A 22,908-nucleotide genomic window follows, 5' to 3' on the forward strand; every position below is an offset into this window, starting at 1 on the left:
GTTGGCAAGTCAGGGGTAAAAGTTCAGCTTTAGGGACGGTTCATTCAGGTCAGATCAGGTGGAACACAAGACAGCCCCTAGACTTTGTTGGTAAGACAAAAAATCTTTATTGACACGACACACGACAGCGACTTTCGTAAGGTCTTCTACAACTATACATGCAAACAACAAACAATGGTTACAAAATGATTAACCTAAGTACAAGTATATGAATACTTCAACATGTCGAGTTTAACGTATCACTTTACACTACTAGTTCTAAGATCTAAACATCCTTTGATATATTTACCTATTTGTACACAGTAAGGGTTGTCTCCTTCTAGAATATATTTGAGTTATCTATAGACTGGAATGTATCAAATTCTGTTGAACAAGCGGAAACTCACTCACTCACTCTCTCCCATAGCTTAATCAGCCGTCGGGGCAGCATGGCACTCAGTGAAGTCTCTCCACTGCTGGCGGTTACAAGCGGAAAGAAGGTTGAATTATTCTATATTGTGAGTCCACAATTCTATTCAGTTTATAGAGCTCCAAGAAACCAGTGTCACGTCAGTAAAAAAAGTTAGTGTAACTTTGCTTTTTGTTTTGTCAACATTGCGATTTTTGCAAGGATTTGAGAAGCTTTTACCGTGACGTATTTCACATCGTACTTTAATCGACGATACACTCCTCACAGTTGTTTTAGGTCCGCCCCTTTCTCTTGGACAAACTGTGATCTGAGTGCAAGGGTTTAGAGGTCGCTAGAAGGTCAGGTGTTGATCGTTCTTTTGCTGTAGATTCTCGTTTGTTTGGACAATGTCAACTTGCGAATGATTAACTAAAACAAAGCCTGGCCAGAGTGAAGGCGTGTCACCTAGCTGTTGTTACGGTATTTTCCGCTAGAGGCCGCTATTTATGATAAGACCTCGCAGCTAGGTGCGTTTAGTACTAGTATATGTTTAGAGTGTGCTGATATATGTTATAACTGGTCATGAAAAAAAATGAGTATGTTGATATTATATGGGCCACAAAGGTTCGATATGGCAGTGTTGTAAGTTGAAAGTGATGATGAAATAGTACAGTCAATACATATGAATAGAAAAGATCTGGCACGTTTTTAGGTGTTTCTAGTCAGGCTTTCTATTTTGTCCCTATTTCGTTATGTCGCCAACCGTGTTGAACAAAAATGCTTAAACTGAACGCGTCAAAACCCAGCAGGACCCACACCTCTGCTTGGAGAATAGTTTATTTATTTGACTTACATGTACGTTTATGCAAGGCTATCTGTTTACATGACCTGACACTGTCCCATGTCCCATTGAAAGGCAGTGGGTTAACAAACTTTCCTTACTAATTATGCAAATTAGCTCCTGATTTGCATAATGAGTCATTGATTATGTAAAGCACCATCCGAGCTCTCTACATACCAAACATCACGACGATCTGTCGACCCATTCTCAAGTTATTCATGTCCGAATGTCAAAACAAAAACACCCACTGCGGTTCTTAACAAGCCGCTAGGGGGCCAAAATTTACAGAACTTACCTTCTGTGGCATGAACTATCTACCACACAAAAATCATGACTATAGCACTTTCAGAAAATATGCCCCTAAATTTTGAAGCTCTGCTGCAATACCTTTGGTACCCGCTAGGAGGCCCAATATCGAACTTGACCTTCCTTTCGGTAAATCCTACCCATCCACTTAATATCATAAGGATCCATCAACAGCTTCTCGAGTTATGCTGGCGACATACAAATACACATCCACACAAAGCCCGCTGCAGTACCGACGGAAAATACCAGGGGAACCATTTTTGAACTTCACCTCCATTTCTACAACATCTACACACCTGCAAAAAATCATGAAGATCCATCAACGTTTCCGTCACTTTTTTTTCCTACATACAAACACAAAAAAATGCTAAGTCCGCTGCAGTACTATTGAAAAACGCAAGGTAAACCATTTTCGAACTTTCGACCTTCCTTTACACAACCAATACACACCTACCAAAAATCATAAAGATTCATTGAAGTTTTCTTGAGTTATGCTCCTGACATACATTCAGACCCACCCAACAGATTTTTCAACCGAAAACATAATCTTCTCCGAGTACAAGTACTCGGCGAAGATAACAAGAGTCCGTAGGACACAATTCTCCGTGAATTATTTATAGTGTGTACATTGTGGGTGAGGTGTTTGTTAATTTCCTTTGGTAGTGACCTTCTCAGTTGCAAGATAAATGCATGAAATGGATCTTGATGTAAGGTGAGAAAACTAGTCTCAAATGTCTTAAAATTATCAAGTTACAAACAAGCTTTCATCAGTTTGATATCAGCTGGGCTAGCTAAAAGGGTATTTCCCACCGATATAGACACACGTTCATGCAGCCGTTCAATTTTTGGGCCACGGATTCTTTTAGGGAACCCACTCGGAGGAATACAGAAATGAGACCTTAAAGTCAAGGTTAACGTTTGACTTTTTTGTTCCATTAGCGAGATCACATAACGTTAAAAAAGACACTATATAAGATATAACACTCTCTTTGTCTCACACGACAGTTGAACAGCCGAGAGCAGCATGGTGCGCATGAAGGTCGGACTGACCTTGAAGACATTCGCCATCCTGTGCTTCATTGCAGGATTCCTCTACATCCACTGGTTACAACTAAGCCTGCATCAATGTCAGTTTTTACACGACATGCATTATAGGAAAACAGCAGGGCGCACACGCGGAGGCACCTTCGCAAGCTCTACAGGTCAGGCTTTTTATCTTCATGAAATATGGAGATATTGTTTTTGGCGTGTCTGTACTGTGTGTGTGTGTGTGTGTGTCTGTGAGTGTGTGTTTCCGGACTATTGTAGTCAGCATAACTCAATAACCTCTTGATGGATTACGATGATATTTGGTATGTGGGCAGGTGTTATGAAGCCGAAATTCAAGGTCTATTTTGGCCCCCCCTGGTTTGTGACCTTGGTACTGCAGCAGAAATTCCATTTTTGTATCTCTTGACCTGGACGTGCTTAAGTCTTGATTTTTTGGCGGTAGATAGCTTGTGGTGTAATGAAGACGTGGTGTGGGGTTGGGCCCCCTAGCAGCTTGCTCTGGAACTGCAGGGGCGGTTTTGTGAAAATCTTCTAAGGATAATAACTGAACAAAGGAACGATGGATTTCCATGATATTTAGTATACAGGTAATTTAGACAGAGATGTACACAATGAAGTGTAAATTATGTTAGTTAGGACTTAATTTTCATAACTAATGAGGTAAATCTATATTTGCAGTGTTTTTCATTATCAGACTCAAATACATGAAACATATGTAGTTTATGGAAAGTGGAGCATCAACAGATACCAATTTTGCAAATAAATTCTTAATTTGCATAATCAATGCAAAAACACCATAATTCATCTAATTGGAAAAATACAGGACTGTCAATATTGCAACATGTGTAAGTTAGATAAAGGTGTTTATGACCAAGCATATATTATGCAAATGTGTAAGTCATTTGCATGAATAGAATTGTTCATGGAGATATAATGTCGTGGAACTCTTGTTATTTCCGTTTTTCACACTTTCTTCCCTGACTTTGGAAGATTTCGCTCATGGCTCGAAATACGCTTATTTTCAGCTAATTTAATTTTACTTATGCATACTGCAAAAAAACATGATAGGAAAAAAAGTATTCTACGACATCAGTGTCCAATTGCGTTTCTTTTTCAAATTACAGCATATGTTTTCTTATTTTTCAGCCTCTTTTTTACAATATGGCCGCAAAGTTGCTTGGGGGGAAGCGGGGAATGTCATCCATGTAATCAAGTCAGTCACAGTGTAGCCTGATATGCCTTTCTCTTGGTTGTATCCGGTTTCTTGTACGGTACGGGGGTAGCTTACAAGAAATCGAATACAATAAGAACTGAAAGTATTCCGCATGCATATAAACAACAAATAACAGTCGTTTGTAGTCTGCGTAGACGATGAACAGATTCCAGTCTGAATTTAGTCCAAAGGTCTTCATTCATTCATCCATTCATTCGTGTTCATTATTCCTCATTCTTGGGAGAGCATATGAAATCATATGGTGAAATACTGTACAATATAAAATGAGTATAGCTTACACAACAATACCGTATAAACAAGTCACAATATACTTTATTCTTATACATACAATTTGAACACGCAAATTGCATAAAATGTCTTACTCTTCTCTCGCACCGTTGTCGTATAAAGACGTCTGTTCTTTTATATCTACTATAGCGGCTGCCGAAAAGCGAGGAGAAGTAGAATTTATCTAATGATAGTCATATTCTTTTATATCCGTTAGCTGTGCTTGTATTTTGTTTTGTTGTGACCTGTACTTAGCCAAGTGTGGCAGAAATGTGCAATAAAGGTCGTCATTTATTAACTGCCATTATCACATAGGTAGATGGCGTCGACCAATCAGAAGCCTCCATTGCCCACAATAAGTGGTCTAGATCTGTTATCACGCCATAACACACCACTTATTGACGTCATGTCAGAACACAACCGTTCCATTTTGTAGAGGGGGTATCTTTTTGATGAATCTTTTTCTTAACCTTGTTTAAAAAATCTTTATAACCGTTGCATTTTGTAGAGGGGGTATCTATTTGATGAATCTTTTTCTTAACCTTGTTTAAAAAAATCTTTATTGTCTTAGAATTCCTAAAAATTTCCTTAGAATACATGAAAATGGGAAAACAAATTTAAAATTCCCAAAAATGTTCCGCGTGTTCCATTTGCTGTTGGCCAAAGAAACCACGTTCTATCCAAGGTTCCACGCGTTCCATTTCCTGCTGGCCAAAGAACCTGTGTTCTATTCAAGTTACCTGAGGTCATGTTGCAGGGAGATTCTTCAATGATAACCTTTTTATGACTGACCTGAAACCGACCCTCCTATCCTGTGTGGTTGAAATAAATAAATCAGACAACAGCTGTACATATTCTTCATCATCTTCTGTTAAAAAAGGACATGTGAATTCTGAAATGCATTCTTAATAGTATAAGGGATCTATGCGTCAAACTGAAATTGTCTACTCTTATATGCGTCAGTTTGGATACGCTATATGATAATAACGTTAATGACCCGCCTCTTCCTCGGTGTATATGGTGTCATAACGCCTGGTCATGTGCTATAACCACCTCATAAAACCACCTCGTTCGCTTCGCTCACTCGGTGGTTTTATTCGGTGGTTATAGCACATGGCCAGGTGTTATGACACCATATACCCCTCGGGGCGGGTCATTAACCTTTAATTATACAGTAAAATTGTGCATGTTTCCTCTTTGCAACATTTCATAGTTCTTTTATTCATACATTCATTCAGTCATTCATTAATTTATTCATTCTTTCATCATCACATATGTAGATGGCGTCGACTAATCAGAAGCCTCCATTGCCCACAATAAGTGGTCTTTTATCACGCCATAACACACCACTTATTGACGTCATGTCAGAACACAACCGTTCCATTTTGTAGAGGGGGTATCTTTTTGATGAATTTTTTTCTTAACCTTGTTTTAAAAAATCTTTATTGTCTTAGGCCCAATTTACACTTGTCCTTTTAACTGTAGTACTACACATGGTAGTCTACTACTGTAGTAGACTACAGCTTTTTTCTGTGTGTAAAAAGAAAACTACTGCAGAAGTCTACTACAACCTCGGGGGTAGTAGTACTACACTTCGGCGGAGGTTCTTCGAGACTTCGAACTGGATGTAAAGCGAAACTGTAGTACAGTGGTAGTAGACTTCACTTCGAAGCCAACAACCATGTTCGATCTGACGTGATTCGAACTGATCGCGTGTTCCATTTCGGGTCATCTGCGGTCATTCTCTAGTTTTCTCAGTAAAACCGAGCTGTCAGGCCCTTTTCCTTAGTATTTTGCATCAGATAAAACCCCAACCTTTTCACAAATAAGAAACATGCTGAAATTCCCTCCCGCGATTTTTCAAAGGTCACAATAGGTCACTACAGTTTCGTGACAATCAGGAACAGTGGGGTGTCCTGCTAGGCTTCCTGTGTTGAGTGTAAAGTGGACATGAATCTGAAGTCTACTACAGTAGTAGACTACCATGTGTAGTACTACAGTTCTATTGAACAAGTGTAAATTGGGCTTTAGAATTCCTAAAAATTTCCTTAGAATACATGAAAAAGGGAAAACAAATTTAAAATTCCCAAAAATGTTCCGCGTGTTCCATTTGCTCTCGGCTAAAGAAACCACGTTCTATCTAAGGTTCCGCGCGTTCCACTTCCTGCTGGCCAAAGAACCTGTGTTCTATATTCAGGTTACCTGAGGTCATGTTGCAGGGAGATTCTTCAATGATAACATTTTCTGACTGACCTGAAACCGACCCTCCTATCCTGTGTGGTTGAAATAAATAAATCAGGCAACAGTTGTACATATTCTCCATCATCTTCTGTTAAAAAAGGACAAATGTGAATTCTGAAATGCATTCTTAATAGTATAAGGGATCTATGCGTCAAACAGAAATTGTCTACTCTTATATGCGTCGGTTTGGATAAGCTATATGATAAGAACGTTAATGACCCGCCTCTTCCTATAGCTGACCAAAGTTACGCCCCCCACCCCATACTTATAAAGCATTATCGACCGGAGCACTGAATTGGTCTATAATGCTTTATAAGTATGGGGTGGGGGCGTAACTTTGGTCAGCTATTACTTCCTAACCATGAATGAGAAAGTAAAGTGATTTCATTTCCTCAAATACCCGCCAAGTGCCCTATCGTTTGAATGTAAAGTTTGAACATTCTGATAAAGAGATTGAATTTTAGACCGGAGCACTGAATTGGTCTATAATGCTTTATAAGTATGGGGCGGGGGGCGTAATTTTGGTCAGCTATTACTCCCTAACCATGAATGAGAAAGTAAAGTGATTTCATTTCCTCAAATACCCGCCAAGTGCCCTATCGTTTGAATGTAAAGTTTGAACATTCTGATAAAGAGATTGAATTTTAGACCGGAGCACTGAATTGGTCTATAATGCTTTATAAGTATAGGGTGGGGGGCGTAACTTTGGTCAGCTATTACTTCCTAACCATGAATGAGAAAGTAAAGTGATTTCATTTCCTCAAATACCCGCCAAGTGCCCTATCGTTTGAATGTAAAGTTTGAACATTCTGATAAAGAGATTGAATTTTAGACCGGAGCACTGAATTGGTCTATAATGCTTTATAAGTATGGGGTGGGGGGCGTAGCTTTGGTCAGCTATTACTCCCTAACCATGAATGAGAAAGTAAAGTGATTTCATTTCCTCAAATACCCGCCAAGTGCCCTATCGTTTGAATGTAAAGTTTGAACATTCTGATAAAGAGATTGAATTTTAGACCGGAGCACTGAATTGGTCTATAATGCTTTATAATCATGCAGAGGGGGGCGTAACTTTGGTCAGCTATTACTCCCTAACCATGAATGAGAAAGTAAAGTGATTTCATTTCCTCAAATACCCGCCAAGTGCCCTATCGTTTGAATGTAAAGTTGAACATTCTGATAAAGAGATTGAATTTTAGACCGGAGCACTGAATTGGTCTATAATGCTTTATAAGTATGGGGTGGGGGGCGTAACTTTGGTCAGCTATTACTTCCTAACCATGAATGAGAAAGTAAAGTGATTTCATTTCCTCAAATACCCGCCAAGTGTCCTATCGTTTGAATGTAAAGTTGAACATTCTGATAAAGAGATTGAATTTTAGACCGGAGTACTGAATTGGTCTATAATGCTTTATAAGTATGGGGCGGGGGGCGTAACTTTGGTCAGCTATTACTTCCTAACCATGAATGAGAAAGTAAAGTGATTTCATTTCCTCAAATACCCGCCAAGTGCCCTATCGTTTGAATGTAAAGTTTGAACATTCTGATAAAGAGATTGAATTTTAGACCGGAGCACTGAATTGGTCTATAATGCTTTATAAGTATGGGGCGGGGGGCGTAACTTTGGTCATCTATTACTCCCTAACCATGAATGAGAAAGTAAAGTGATTTCATTTCCTCAAATACCCGCCAAGTGCCCTATCGTTTGAATGTAAAGTTTGAACATTCTGATAAAGAGATTGAATTTTAGACCGGAGCACTGAATTGGTCTATAATGCTTTATAAGTATGGGGTGGGGGGCGTAACTTTGGTCAGCTATTACTCCCTAACCATGAATGAGAAAGTAAAGTGATTTCATTTCCTCAAATACCCGCCAAGTGCCCTATCGTTTGAATGTTAAGTTTGAACATTCTGATAAAGAAATTGAATTTTAGACCGGAGCACTGAATTTGTCTATAATGCTCTATAAGTATGGGGTGGGGGCGTAACTTTGGTCAGCTATTACTTCCTAACCATGACTGAGAAAGTAAAGTGATTTCATTTCCTCAAATACCCGCCAAGTGCCCTATCGTTTGAATGTAAAGTTTGAACATTCTGATAAATAAAGAGATTGAATTTTAGACCGGAGCACTGAATTGGTCTATAATGCTTTATAATCATGGGGCGGGGGGCGTAACTTTGGTCAGCTATTACTTCCTAACCATGAATGAGAAAGTAAAGTGATTTCATTTCCTCAAATACCCGCCAAGTGCCCTATCGTTTGAATGTAAAGTTTGAACATTCTGATAAAGAGATTGAATTTTAGACCGGAGCACTGAATTGGTCTATAATGCTTTATAAGTATAGGGTGGGGGGCGTAACTTTGGTCAGCTATTACTTCCTAACCATGAATGAGAAAGTAAAGTGATTTCATTTCCTCAAATACCCACCAAGTGCCCTATCGTTTGAATGTAAAGTTTGAACATTCTGATAAAGAGATTGAATTTTAGACCGGAGCACTGAATTTGTCTATAATGCTTTATAAGTATGGGGTGGGGGGCGTAACTTTGGTCAGCTATATTATTACTCCCTAACCATGAATGAGAAAGTAAAGTGATTTCATTTCCTCAAATACCCGCCAAGTGCCCTATCGCTTGAATGTAAAATTTGAAAATTCTGATAAAGGGATTGAATTTTAGACCGGAGCACTGAATTGGTCTATAATGCTTTATAAGTATAGGGTGGGGGCGTAACTTTGGTCAGCTATTACTTCCTAACCATGAATGAGAAAGTAAAGTGATTTCATTTCCTCAAATACCCACCAAGTGCCCTATCGTTTGAATGTAAAGTTTGAACATTCTGATAAAGAGATTGAATTTTAGACCGGAGCACTGAATTGGTCTATAATGCTTTATAAGTATGGGGCGGGGGGCGTAACTTTGGTCAGCTATTACTTCCTAACCATGAATGAGAAAGTAAAGTGATTTCATTTCCTCAAATACCCGCCAAGTGCCCTATCGTTTGAATGTAAAGTTTGAACATTCTGATAAAGAGATTGAATTTAAGACCGGAGCACTGAATTGGTCTATAATGCTTTATAAGTATGGGGTGGGGGGCGTAACTTTGGTCAGCTATTACTTCCTAACCATGAATGAGAAAGTAAAGTGATTTCATTTCCTCAAATACCCACAGAGTGCCCTATAGTTTGAATGTAAACTTTGAACATTCTGATAAAGAGATTGAATTTTAGACCGGAGCACTGAATTGGTCTATAATGCTAACCGTAAAGTGATTTCATTTCCTCAAATACCCGCCAAGTGCCCTATCGTTTGAATGTAAAGTTTGAACATTCTGATAAAGAGATTGAATTTTAGACCGGAGCACTGAATTGGTCTATAATGCTTTATAAGTACAGGGTGGGGGGCGTAACTTTGGTCAGCTATTACTTCCTAACCAAGAATTAGAAAGTAAAGTGATTTCATTTCCTCAAATACCCGCCAAGTGCCCTATCGTTTGAATGTAAAGTTTGAACATTCTGATAAAGAGATTGAATTTTAGACCGGAGCACTGAATTGGTCTATAATGCTTTATAAGTATAGGGTGGGGGGCGTAACTTTGGTCAGCTATTACTTCCTAACCATGAATGAGAAAGTAAAGTGATTTCATTTCCTCAAATACCCGCCAAGTGCCCTATCGTTTGAATGTAAAGTTTGAGCATCTGATAAAGAGATTGAATTTTAGACCGGAGCACTGAATTGGTCTATAATGCTTTATAAGTATAGGGTGGGGGCCGTAACTTTGGTCAGCTATTACTCCCTAACCATGAATGAGAAAGTAAAGTGATTTCATTTCCTCAAATACCCACCAAGTGCCCTATCGTTTGAATGTAAAGTTTGAACATTCTGATAAAGAGATTGAATTTTAGACCGGAGCACTGAATTGGTCTATAATGCTTTATAAGTATGGGATGGGGGGCGTTACTTTGGTCAGCTATTACTTCCTAACCATGAATGAGAAAGTAAAGTGATTTCATTTCCTCAAATACCCGCCAAGTGCCCTATCGTTTGAATGTAAAGTTGAACATTCTGATAAAGAGATTGAATATTAGACCGGAGCACTGAATTGGTCTATAATGCTTTATAAGTATGGGATGGGGGGCGTTACTTTGGTCAGCTTTTACTTCCTAACCATGAATGAGAAAGTAAAGTGATTTCATTTCCTCAAATACCCACCAAGTGCCCTATCGTTTGAATGTAAAGTTTGAACATTCTGATAAAGAGATTAAATTTTAGACCGGAGCACTGAATTGGTCTATAATGCTTTATAAGTATGGGGCGGGGGGCATAACTTTGGTCAGCTATTACTCCCTAACCATGAATGAGAAAGTAAAGTGATTTCATTTCCTCAAATACCCGCCAAGTGCCCTTTCGTTTAAATGTAAAGTTTAAACATTCTGATAAAGAGATTGCGGAGCACTGAATTTGTCTATAATGCTTTATAAGTATGGGGTGGGGGGCGTAACTTTGGTCAGCTATTACTCGCTAACCATGAATGAGAAAGTAAAGTGATTTCATTTCCTCAAATACCCGCCAAGTGCCCTATCGTTTGAATGTAAAGTTTGAACATTCGTTTGAATGTAAACTTTGAACATTCTGATAAAGAGATTGAATTTTAGACCGGAGCACTGAATTGGTCTATAATGCTAACCGTAAAGTGATTTCATTTCCTCAAATACCCGCCAAGTGCCCTATCGTTTGAATGTAAAGTTTGAACATTCTGATAAAGAGATTGAATTTTAGACCGGAGCACTGAATTGGTCTATAATGCTTTATAAGTACAGGGTGGGGGGCGTAACTTTGGTCAGCTATTACTTCCTAACCATGAATTAGAAAGTAAAGTGATTTCATTTCCTCAAATACCCGCCAAGTGCCCTATCGTTTGAATGTAAAGTTGAACATTCTGATAAAGAGATTGAATATTAGACCGGAGCACTGAATTGGTCTATAATGCTTTATAAGTATGGGATGGGGGGCGTTACTTTGGTCAGCTATTACTTCCTTACCATGAATGAGAAAGTAAAGTGATTTCATTTTCTGAAATACCCACCAAGTGCCCTATCGTTTGAATGTAAAGTTTGAACATTCTGATAAAGAGATTGCGGAGCACTGAATTGGTCTATAATGCTTTTAAGTACAGGGTGGGGGGCGTAACTTTGGTCAGCTATTACTTCCTAACCAAGAATTAGAAAGTAAAGTGATTTCATTTCCTCAAATACCCGCCAAGTGCCCTATCGTTTGAATGTAAAGTTGAACATTCTGATAAAGAGATTGAATATTAGACCGGAGCACTGAATTGGTCTATAATGCTTTATAAGTATGGGGTGGGGGGCGTAACTTTGGTCAGCTATTACTCCCTAACCATAAATGAGAAAGTAAAGTGATTTCATTTCCTCAAATACCCGCCAAGTGCCCTATCGTTTGAATGTAAAGTTTGAACATTCTGATAAAGAGATTGAATTTTAGACTGGAGCACTGAATTGGTCTATAATGCTTTATAAGTATGGGGTGGGGGGCGTAACTTTGGTCAGCTATTACTCCCTAACGATGAATAAGAAAGTAAAGTGATTTCATGTCCTCAAATACCCGCCAAGTGCCCTATCGTTTGAATGTAAAGTTGAACATTCTGATAAAGAGATTGAATTTTAGACCGGAGCACTGAATTGGTCTATAATGCTTTATAAGTATGGGGTGGGGGGCGTAACTTTGGTCAGCTATTACTCCCTAACCGTGAATGAGAAAGTAAATTGATTTCATTTCCTCAAATACCCGCCAAGTGCCCTATCGTTTGAATGTAAAGTTTGAACATTCTGATAAAGAGATTGAATTTTAGACCGGAGCACTGAATTTGTCTATAATGCTTTATAAGTATAGTGTGGGGGGCGTAACTTTGGTCAGCTATTACTCCCTAACCATGAATGAGAAAGTAAAGTGATTTCATTTCCTCAAATACCCGCCAAGTGCCCTATCGTTTGAATGTAAAGTTGAACATTCTGATAAAGAGATTGAATTTTAGACCGGAGCACTGAATTGGTCTATAATGCTTTATAATCATGGGGTGGGGGGCGTAACTTTGGTCAGCTATTACTTCCTAACCATGAATGAGAAAGTAAAGTGATTTCATTTCCTCAAATACCCGCCAAGTGCCCTATCGTTTGAATGTAAAGTTTGAACATTCTGATAAAGAGATTGAATTTTAGACCGGAGCACTGAATTTGTCTATAATGCTTTATACTCATGGGGTGGGGGGCGTAACTTTGGTCAGCTATTACTCCCTAACCATGAATGAGAAAGTAAAGTGATTTCATTTCCTCAAATACCCGCCAAGTGCCCTTTCGTTTAAATGTAAAGTTTAAACATTCTGATAAAGAGATTGCGGAGCACTGAATTGGTCTATAATGCTTTATAAGTATGGGCTGGGGGGCGTAACTTTGGTCAGCTATTACTTCCTAACCATGAATGAGAAAGTAAAGTGATTTCATTTCCTCAAATACCCGCCAAGTGCCCTATCGTTTGAATGTAAAGTTTGAGCATTCTGATAAAGAGATTGAATTTTAGACCGGAGCACTGAATTGGTCTATAATGCTTTATAAGTATAGGGTGCGGGGCGTAACTTTGGTCAGCTATTACTCCCTAACCATGAATGAGAAAGTAAAGTGATTTCGTTTCCTCAAATACCCGCCAAGTGCCCTATCGTTTGAATGTAAAGTTGAACATTCTGATAAAGAGATTGAATTTTAGACCGGAGCACTGAATTTGTCTATAATGCTTTATAAGTATGGGGTGGGGGGCGTAGCTTTGGTCAGCTATTACTCCCTAACCATGAATGAGAAAGTAAAGTGATTTCATTTCCTCAAATACCCGCCAAGTGCCCTATCGTTTGAATGTAAAGTTTGAGCATTCTGATAAAGAGATTGAATTTTAGACCGGAGCACTGAATTGGTCTATAATGCTTTATAAGTATGGGGTGGGGGGCGTAACTTTGGTCAGCTATTACTCGCTAACCATGAATGAGAAAGTAAAGTGATTTCATTTCCTCAAATACCCGCCAAGTGCCCTATCGTTTGAATGTAAAGTTTGAACATTCTGATAAAGAGATTGAATTTTAGACCGGAGCACTGAATTGGTCTATAATGCTTTATAATCATGCAGAGGGGGGCGTAACTTTGGTCAGCTATTACTCCCTAACCATGAATGAGAAAGTAAAGTGATTTCATTTCCTCAAATACCCGCCAAGTGCCCTATCGTTTGAATGTAAAGTTGAACATTCTGATAAAGAGATTGAATTTTAGACCGGAGCACTGAATTGGTCTATAATGCTTTATAAGTATGGGGTGGGGGGCGTAGCTTTGGTCAGCTATTACTCCCTAACCATGAATGAGAAAGTAAAGTGATTTCATTTCCTCAAATACCCGCCAAGTGCCCTATCGTTTAGATGTAAAGTTTGAACATTCTGATAAAGAGATTGAATTTTAGACCGGAGCACTGAATTGGTCTATAATGCTTTATAAGTATAGGGTGGGGGGCGTAACTTTGGTCAGCTATTACTTCCTAACCATGAATGAGAAAGTAAAGTGATTTCATTTCCTCAAATACCCGCCAAGTGCCCTATCGTTTGAATGTAAAGTTTGAGCATTCTGATAAAGAGATTGAATTTTAGACCGGAGCACTGAATTGGTCTATAATGCTTTATAAGTATAGGGTGGGGGGCGTCACTTTGGTCAGCTATTACTTCCTAACCATGAATGAGAAAGTAAAGTGATTTCATTTCCTCAAATACCCGCCAAGTGCCCTATCGTTTGAATGTAAAGTTTGAGCATTCTGATAAAGAGATTGAATTTTAGACCGGAGCACTGAATTGGTCTATAATGCTTTATAAGTATAGGGTGGGGGGCGTAACTTTGGTCAGGTATTACTCCCTAACCATGAATGAGAAAGTAAAGTGATTTCGTTTCCTCAAATACCCGCCAAGTGCCCTATCGTTTGAATGTAAAGTTGAACATTCTGATAAAGAGATTGAATTTTAGACCGGAGCACTGAATTTGTCTATAATGCTTTATAAGTATGGGGTGGGGGGCGTAGCTTTGGTCAGCTATTACTCCCTAACCATGAATGAGAAAGTAAAGTGATTTCATTTCCTCAAATACCCGCCAAGTGCCCTATCGTTTGAATGTAAAGTTTGAGCATTCTGATAAAGAGATTGAATTTTAGACCGGAGCACTGAATTGGTCTATAATGCTTTATAAGTTTGGGGTGGGGGGCGTAACTTTGGTCAGCTATTACTCCCTAACCATGAATGAGAAAGTAAAGTGATTTCATTTCCTCAAATACCCACCAAGTGCCCTATCGTTTGAATGTAAAGTTTGAACATTCTGATAAAGAGATTGAATTTTAGACCGGAGCACTGAATTTGTCTATAATGCTTTATAAGTATGGGGTGGGGGGCGTAACTTTGGTCAGCTATTACTCGCTAACCATGAATGAGAAAGTAAAGTGATTTCATTTCCTCAAATACCCGCCAAGTGCCCTATCGTTTGAATGTAAAGTTTGAGCATTCTGATAAAGAGATTGAATTTTAGACCGGAGCACTGAATTGGTCTATAATGCTTTATAATCATGCAGAGGGGGGCGTAACTTTGGTCAGCTATTACTCCCTAACCATGAATGAGAAAGTAAAGTGATTTCATTTCCTCAAATACCCGCCAAGTGCCCTATCGTTTGAATGTAAAGTTGAACATTCTGATAAAGAGATTGAATTTTAGACCGGAGCACTGAATTGGTCTATAATGCTTTATAAGTATGGGGTGGGGGGCGTAGCTTTGGTCAGCTATTACTCCCTAACCATGAATGAGAAAGTAAAGTGATTTCATTTCCTCAAATACCCGCCAAGTGCCCTATCGTTTAGATGTAAAGTTTGAACATTCTGATAAAGAGATTGAATTTTAGACCGGAGCACTGAATTGGTCTATAATGCTTTATAAGTATAGGGTGGGGGGCGTAACTTTGGTCAGCTATTACTTCCTAACCATGAATGAGAAAGTAAAGTGATTTCATTTCCTCAAATACCCGCCAAGTGCCCTATCGTTTGAATGTAAAGTTTGAGCATTCTGATAAAGAGATTGAATTTTAGACCGGAGCACTGAATTGGTCTATAATGCTTTATAAGTATAGGGTGATGGGCGTAACTTTGGTCAGCTATTACTCCCTAACCATGAATGAGAAAGTAAAGTGATTTCATTTCCTCAAATACCCGCCAAGTGCCCTATCGTTTGAATGTAAAGTTGAACATTCTGATAAAGAGATTGAATTTTAGACCGGAGCACTGAATTGGTCTATAATGCTTTATAAGTATGGGGTGGGGGGCGTAGCTTTGGTCAGCTATTACTCCCTAACCATGAATGAGAAAGTAAAGTGATTTCATTTCCTCAAATACCCGCCAAGTGCCCTATCGTTTAAATGTAAAGTTTGAGCATTCTGATAAAGAGATTGAATTTTAGACCGGAGCACTGAATTGGTCTATAATGCTTTATAAGTATGGGGTGGGGGGCGTAACTTTGGTCAGCTTTTACTTCCTAACCATGAATGAGAAAGTAAAGTAATTTCATTTCCTCAAATACCCACCAAGTGCCCTATCGTTTGATTGTAAAGTTTGAACATTCTGATAAAGAGATTGAATTTTAGACCGGAGCACTGAATTGGTCTATAATGCTTTATAAGTATTGGGTGGGGGGCGTAACTTTGGTCAGCTATTACTCCCTAACCATGAATGAGAAAGTAAAGTGATTTCATTTCCTCAAAAAAACCCGCCAAGTGCCCTATCGTTTGAGTGTAAAGTTTGAGCATTCTGATAAAGAGATTGAATTTTAGTACGGAGCACTGAATTGGTCTATAATGCTTTATAAGTATGGGGTGGGGGGCGTAACTTTGGTCAGCTATTACTTCCTAACCATGAATGAGAAAGTAAAGTGATTTCATTTCCTCAAATACCCGCCAAGTGCCCTATCGTTTGATTGTAAAGTTTGAGCATTCTGATAAAGAGATTGAATTTTAGACCGGAGCACTGAATTGGTCTATAATGCTTTATAAGTATTGGGTGGGGGGCGTAACTTTGGTCAGCTATTACTCCCTAACCATGAATGAGAAAGTAAAGTGATTTCGTTTCCTCAAATACCCGCCAAGTGCCCTATCGTTTGAATGTAAAGTTGAACATTCTGATAAAGAGATTGAATTTTAGACCGGAGCACTGAATTTGTCTATAATGCTTTATAAGTATGGGGTGGGGGGCGTAGCTTTGGTCAGCTATTACTCCCTAACCATGAATGAGAAAGTAAAGTGATTTCATTTCCTCAAATACCCGCCAAGTGCCCTATCGTTTGAATGTAAAGTTTGAGCATTCTGATAAAGAGATTGAATTTTAGACCGGAGCACTGAATTGGTCTATAATGCTTTATAAGTATGGGGTGGGGGGCGTAACTTTGGTCAGCTATTACTCGCTAACCATGAATGAGAAAGTAAAGTGATTTCATTTCCTCAAATACCCGCCAAGTGCCCTATCGTTTGAATGTAAAGTTTGAACATTCTGATAAAGAGATTGAATTTTAGACCGGAGCACTGAATTGGTCTATAATGCTTTATAATCATGCAGAGGGGGGCGTAACTTTGGTCAGCTATTACTCCCTAACCATGAATGAGAAAGTAAAGTGATTTCATTTCCTCAAATACCCGCCAAGTGCCCTATCGTTTGAATGTAAAGTTGAACATTCTGATAAAGAGATTGAATTTTAGACCGGAGCACTGAATTGGTCTATAATGCTTTATAAGTATGGGGTGGGGGGCGTAGCTTTGGTCAGCTATTACTCCCTAACCATGAATGAGAAAGTAAAGTGATTTCATTTCCTCAAATACCCGCCAAGTGCCCTATCGTTTAGATGTAAAGTTTGAACATTCTGATAAAGAGATTGAATTTTAGACCGGAGCACTGAATTGGTCTATAATGCTTTATAAGTATAGGGTGGGGGGCGTAACTTTGGTCAGCTATTACTTCCTAACCATGAATGAGAAAGTAAAGTGATTTCATTTCCTCAAATACCCGCCAAGTGCCCTATCGTTTGAATGTAAAGTTTGAGCATTCTGATAAAGAGATTGAATTTTAGACCGGAGCACTGAATTGGTCTATAATGCTTTATAAGTATAGGGTGGGGGGCGTCACTTTGGTCAGCTATTACTTCCTAACCATGAATGAGAAAGTAAAGTGATTTCATTTCCTCAAATACCCGCCAAGTGCCCTATCGTTTGAATGTAAAGTTTGAGCATTCTGATAAAGAGATTGAATTTTAGACCGGAGCACTGAATTGGTCTATAATGCTTTATAAGTATAGGGTGGGGGGCGTAACTTTGGTCAGGTATTACTCCCTAACCATGAATGAGAAAGTAAAGTGATTTCGTTTCCTCAAATACCCGCCAAGTGCCCTATCGTTTGAATGTAAAGTTGAACATTCTGATAAAGAGATTGAATTTTAGACCGGAGCACTGAATTTGTCTATAATGCTTTATAAGTATGGGGTGGGGGGCGTAGCTTTGGTCAGCTATTACTCCCTAACCATGAATGAGAAAGTAAAGTGATTTCATTTCCTCAAATACCCGCCAAGTGCCCTATCGTTTGAATGTAAAGTTTGAGCATTCTGATAAAGAGATTGAATTTTAGACCGGAGCACTGAATTGGTCTATAATGCTTTATAAGTTTGGGGTGGGGGGCGTAACTTTGGTCAGCTATTACTCCCTAACCATGAATGAGAAAGTAAAGTGATTTCATTTCCTCAAATACCCACCAAGTGCCCTATCGTTTGAATGTAAAGTTTGAACATTCTGATAAAGAGATTGAATTTTAGACCGGAGCACTGAATTTGTCTATAATGCTTTATAAGTATGGGGTGGGGGGCGTAACTTTGGTCAGCTATTACTCGCTAACCATGAATGAGAAAGTAAAGTGATTTCATTTCCTCAAATACCCGCCAAGTGCCCTATCGTTTGAATGTAAAGTTTGAGCATTCTGATAAAGAGATTGAATTTTAGACCGGAGCACTGAATTGGTCTATAATGCTTTATAATCATGCAGAGGGGGGCGTAACTTTGGTCAGCTATTACTCCCTAACCATGAATGAGAAAGTAAAGTGATTTCATTTCCTCAAATACCCGCCAAGTGCCCTATCGTTTGAATGTAAAGTTGAACATTCTGATAAAGAGATTGAATTTTAGACCGGAGCACTGAATTGGTCTATAATGCTTTATAAGTATGGGGTGGGGGGCGTAGCTTTGGTCAGCTATTACTCCCTAACCATGAATGAGAAAGTAAAGTGATTTCATTTCCTCAAATACCCGCCAAGTGCCCTATCGTTTAGATGTAAAGTTTGAACATTCTGATAAAGAGATTGAATTTTAGACCGGAGCACTGAATTGGTCTATAATGCTTTATAAGTATAGGGTGGGGGGCGTAACTTTGGTCAGCTATTACTTCCTAACCATGAATGAGAAAGTAAAGTGATTTCATTTCCTCAAATACCCGCCAAGTGCCCTATCGTTTGAATGTAAAGTTTGAGCATTCTGATAAAGAGATTGAATTTTAGACCGGAGCACTGAATTGGTCTATAATGCTTTATAAGTATAGGGTGATGGGCGTAACTTTGGTCAGCTATTACTCCCTAACCATGAATGAGAAAGTAAAGTGATTTCATTTCCTCAAATACCCGCCAAGTGCCCTATCGTTTGAATGTAAAGTTGAACATTCTGATAAAGAGATTGAATTTTAGACCGGAGCACTGAATTGGTCTATAATGCTTTATAAGTATGGGGTGGGGGGCGTAGCTTTGGTCAGCTATTACTCCCTAACCATGAATGAGAAAGTAAAGTGATTTCATTTCCTCAAATACCCGCCAAGTGCCCTATCGTTTAAATGTAAAGTTTGAGCATTCTGATAAAGAGATTGAATTTTAGACCGGAGCACTGAATTGGTCTATAATGCTTTATAAGTATGGGGTGGGGGGCGTAACTTTGGTCAGCTTTTACTTCCTAACCATGAATGAGAAAGTAAAGTAATTTCATTTCCTCAAATACCCACCAAGTGCCCTATCGTTTGATTGTAAAGTTTGAACATTCTGATAAAGAGATTGAATTTTAGACCGGAGCACTGAATTGGTCTATAATGCTTTATAAGTATTGGGTGGGGGGCGTAACTTTGGTCAGCTATTACTCCCTAACCATGAATGAGAAAGTAAAGTGATTTCATTTCCTCAAAAAAACCCGCCAAGTGCCCTATCGTTTGAGTGTAAAGTTTGAGCATTCTGATAAAGAGATTGAATTTTAGTACGGAGCACTGAATTGGTCTATAATGCTTTATAAGTATGGGGTGGGGGGCGTAACTTTGGTCAGCTATTACTTCCTAACCATGAATGAGAAAGTAAAGTGATTTCATTTCCTCAAATACCCGCCAAGTGCCCTATCGTTTGATTGTAAAGTTTGAGCATTCTGATAAAGAGATTGAATTTTAGACCGGAGCACTGAATTGGTCTATAATGCTTTATAAGTATTGGGTGGGGGGCGTAACTTTGGTCAGCTATTACTCCCTAACCATGAATGAGAAAGTAAAGTGATTTCATTTCCTCAAATACCCGCCAAGTGCCCTATCGTTTGAATGTAAAGTTTGAACATTCTGATAAAGAGATTGAATTTTAGACCGGAGCACTGAATTGGTCTATAATGCTTTATAAGTATAAGGTGGGGGGCGTAACTTTGGTCAGCTATTACTTCCTAACCATGAATGAGAAAGTAAATTGATTTCATTTCCTCAAATTCCCGCCAAGTGCCCTATCGTTTGAATGTAAAGTTTGAGCATTCTGATAAAGAGATTGAATTTTAGACCGGAGCACTGAATTTGTCTATAATGCTTTATAAGTATGCGGTGGGGGGCGTAACTTTGGTCAGCTATTACTTCCTAACCATGAATGAGAAAGTAAAGTGATTTCATTTTCTCAAATACCCGACAAGTGCCCTATCGTTTGAATGTAAAGTTTGAACATTCTGATAAAGAGATTGAATTTTAGACCGGAGCATGGAATTGGTCTATAATGCTTAATAAGTATGGGGTGGGGGGCGTAACTTTGGTCAGCTATTACTTCCTAACCATGAATGAGAAAGTAAAGTGATTTCATTTCCTCAAATACCCGCCAAGTGCCCTATCGTTTGAATGTAAAGTTTGAGCATTCTGATAAAGAGATTGAATTTTAGACCGGAGCACTGAATTGGTCTATAATGCTTTATAAGTATAGGGTGGGGGGCGTAACTTTGGTCAGCTATTACTCCCTAACCATGAATGAGAAAGTAAAGTGATTTCGTTTCCTCAAATACCCGCCAAGTGCCCTATCGTTTGAATGTAAAGTTGAACATTCTGATAAAGAGATTGAATTTTAGACCGGAGCACTGAATTTGTCTATAATGCTTTATAAGTATGGGGTGGGGGGCGTAGCTTTGGTCAGCTATTACTCCCTAACCATGAATGAGAAAGTAAAGTGATTTCATTTCCTCAAATACCCGCCAAGTGCCCTATCGTTTGAATGTAAAGTTTGAGCATTCTGATAAAGAGATTGAATTTTAGACCGGAGCACTGAATTGGTCTATAATGCTTTATAAGTATGGGGTGGGGGGCGTAACTTTGGTCAGCTATTACTCCCTAACCATGAATGAGAAAGTAAAGTGATTTCATTTCCTCAAATACCCACCAAGTGCCCTATCGTTTGAATGTAAAGTTTGAACATTCTGATAAAGAGATTGAATTTTAGACCGGAGCACTGAATTTGTCTATAATGCTTTATAAGTATGGGGTGGGGGGCGTAACTTTGGTCAGCTATTACTCGCTAACCATGAATGAGAAAGTAAAGTGATTTCATTTCCTCAAATACCCGCCAAGTGCCCTATCGTTTGAATATAAAGTTTGAACATTCTGATAAAGAGATTGAATTTTAGACCGGAGCACTGAGTTGGTCTATAATGCTTTATAATCATGCAGAGGGGGGCGTAACTTTGGTCAGCTATTACTCCCTAACCATGAATGAGAAAGTAAAGTGATTTCATTTCCTCAAATACCCGCCAAGTGCCCTATCGTTTGAATGTAAAGTTGAGCATTCTGATAAAGAGATTGAATTTTAGACCGGAGCACTGAATTGGTCTATAATGCTTTATAAGTATTGGGTGGGGGGCGTAACTTTGGTCAGCTATTACTCCCTAACCATGAATGAGAAAGTAAAGTGATTTCATTTCCTCAAATACCCGCCAAGTGCCCTATCGTTTAAAATGTAAAGTTTGAGCATTCTGATAAAGAGATTGAATTTTAGACCGGAGCACTGAATTGGTCTATAATGCTTTATAAGTATGGGGTGGGGGGCGTAACTTTGGTCAGCTATTACTTCCTAACCATGAATGAGAAAGTAAAGTAATTTCATTTCCTCAAATACCCACCAAGTGCCCTATCGTTTGATTGTAAAGTTTGAACATTCTGATAAAGAGATTGAATTTTAGACCGGAGCACTGAATTGGTCTATAATGCTTTATAAGTATTGGGTGGGGGGCGTAACTTTGGTCAGCTATTACTCCCTAACCATGAATGAGAAAGTAAAGTGATTTCATTTCCTCAAATACCCGCCAAGTGCCCTATCGTTTGAGTGTAAAGTTTGAGCATTCTGATAAAGAGATTGAATTTTAGTACGGAGCACTGAATTGGTCTATAATGCTTTATAAGTATGGGGTGGGGGGCGTAACTTTGGTCAGCTATTACTTCCTAACCATGAATGAGAAAGTAAAGTGATTTCATTTCCTCAAATACCCGCCAAGTGCCCTATCGTTTAAAATGTAAAGTTTGAGCATTCTGATAAAGAGATTGAATTTTAGACCGGAGCACTGAATTGGTCTATAATGCTTTATAAGTATGGGGTGGGGGGCGTAACTTTGGTCAGCTATTACTTCCTAACCATGAATGAGAAAGTAAAGTAATTTCATTTCCTCAAATACCCACCAAGTGCCCTATCGTTTGATTGTAAAGTTTGAACATTCTGATAAAGAGATTGAATTTTAGACCGGAGCACTGAATTGGTCTATAATGCTTTATAAGTATTGGGTGGGGGGCGTAACTTTGGTCAGCTATTACTCCCTAACCATGAATGAGAAAGTAAAGTGATTTCATTTCCTCAAATACCCGCCAAGTGCCCTATCGTTTGAGTGTAAAGTTTGAGCATTCTGATAAAGAGATTGAATTTTAGTACGGAGCACTGAATTGGTCTATAATGCTTTATAAGTATGGGGTGGGGGGCGTAACTTTGGTCAGCTATTACTTCCTAACCATGAATGAGAAAGTAAAGTGATTTCATTTCCTCAAATACCCACCAAGTGCCCTATCGTTTGATTGTAAAGTTTGAACATTCTGATAAAGAGATTGAATTTTAGACCGGAGCACTGAATTGGTCTATAATGCTTTATAAGTATTGGGTGGGGGGCGTAACTT

The 22,908-nt window shown here is 38.8% G+C and overlaps 1 protein-coding gene across 1 annotated transcript in view; it reads left to right on the top strand.

Annotated features, from left to right (window-relative positions):
• The first annotated feature begins 2,559 nt into the window (after positions 1–2,559).
• The window catches only part of LOC136422149 (beta-1,3-galactosyltransferase 1-like), a 29,238-nt gene continuing 8,889 nt past the window's right edge, over positions 2,560–22,908 (top strand). Inside the window, exon 1 of the mRNA XM_066409796.1 lies at positions 2,560–2,639. Coding sequence (XP_066265893.1) covers positions 2,560–2,639 — 80 coding nt within the window. The remainder of the gene's footprint in view (positions 2,640–22,908) is intronic.

The sequence above is a fragment of the Branchiostoma lanceolatum genome, chromosome 16, assembly GCF_035083965.1.
Source record: "Branchiostoma lanceolatum isolate klBraLanc5 chromosome 16, klBraLanc5.hap2, whole genome shotgun sequence".
NCBI lineage: Eukaryota > Metazoa > Chordata > Leptocardii > Amphioxiformes > Branchiostomatidae > Branchiostoma > Branchiostoma lanceolatum.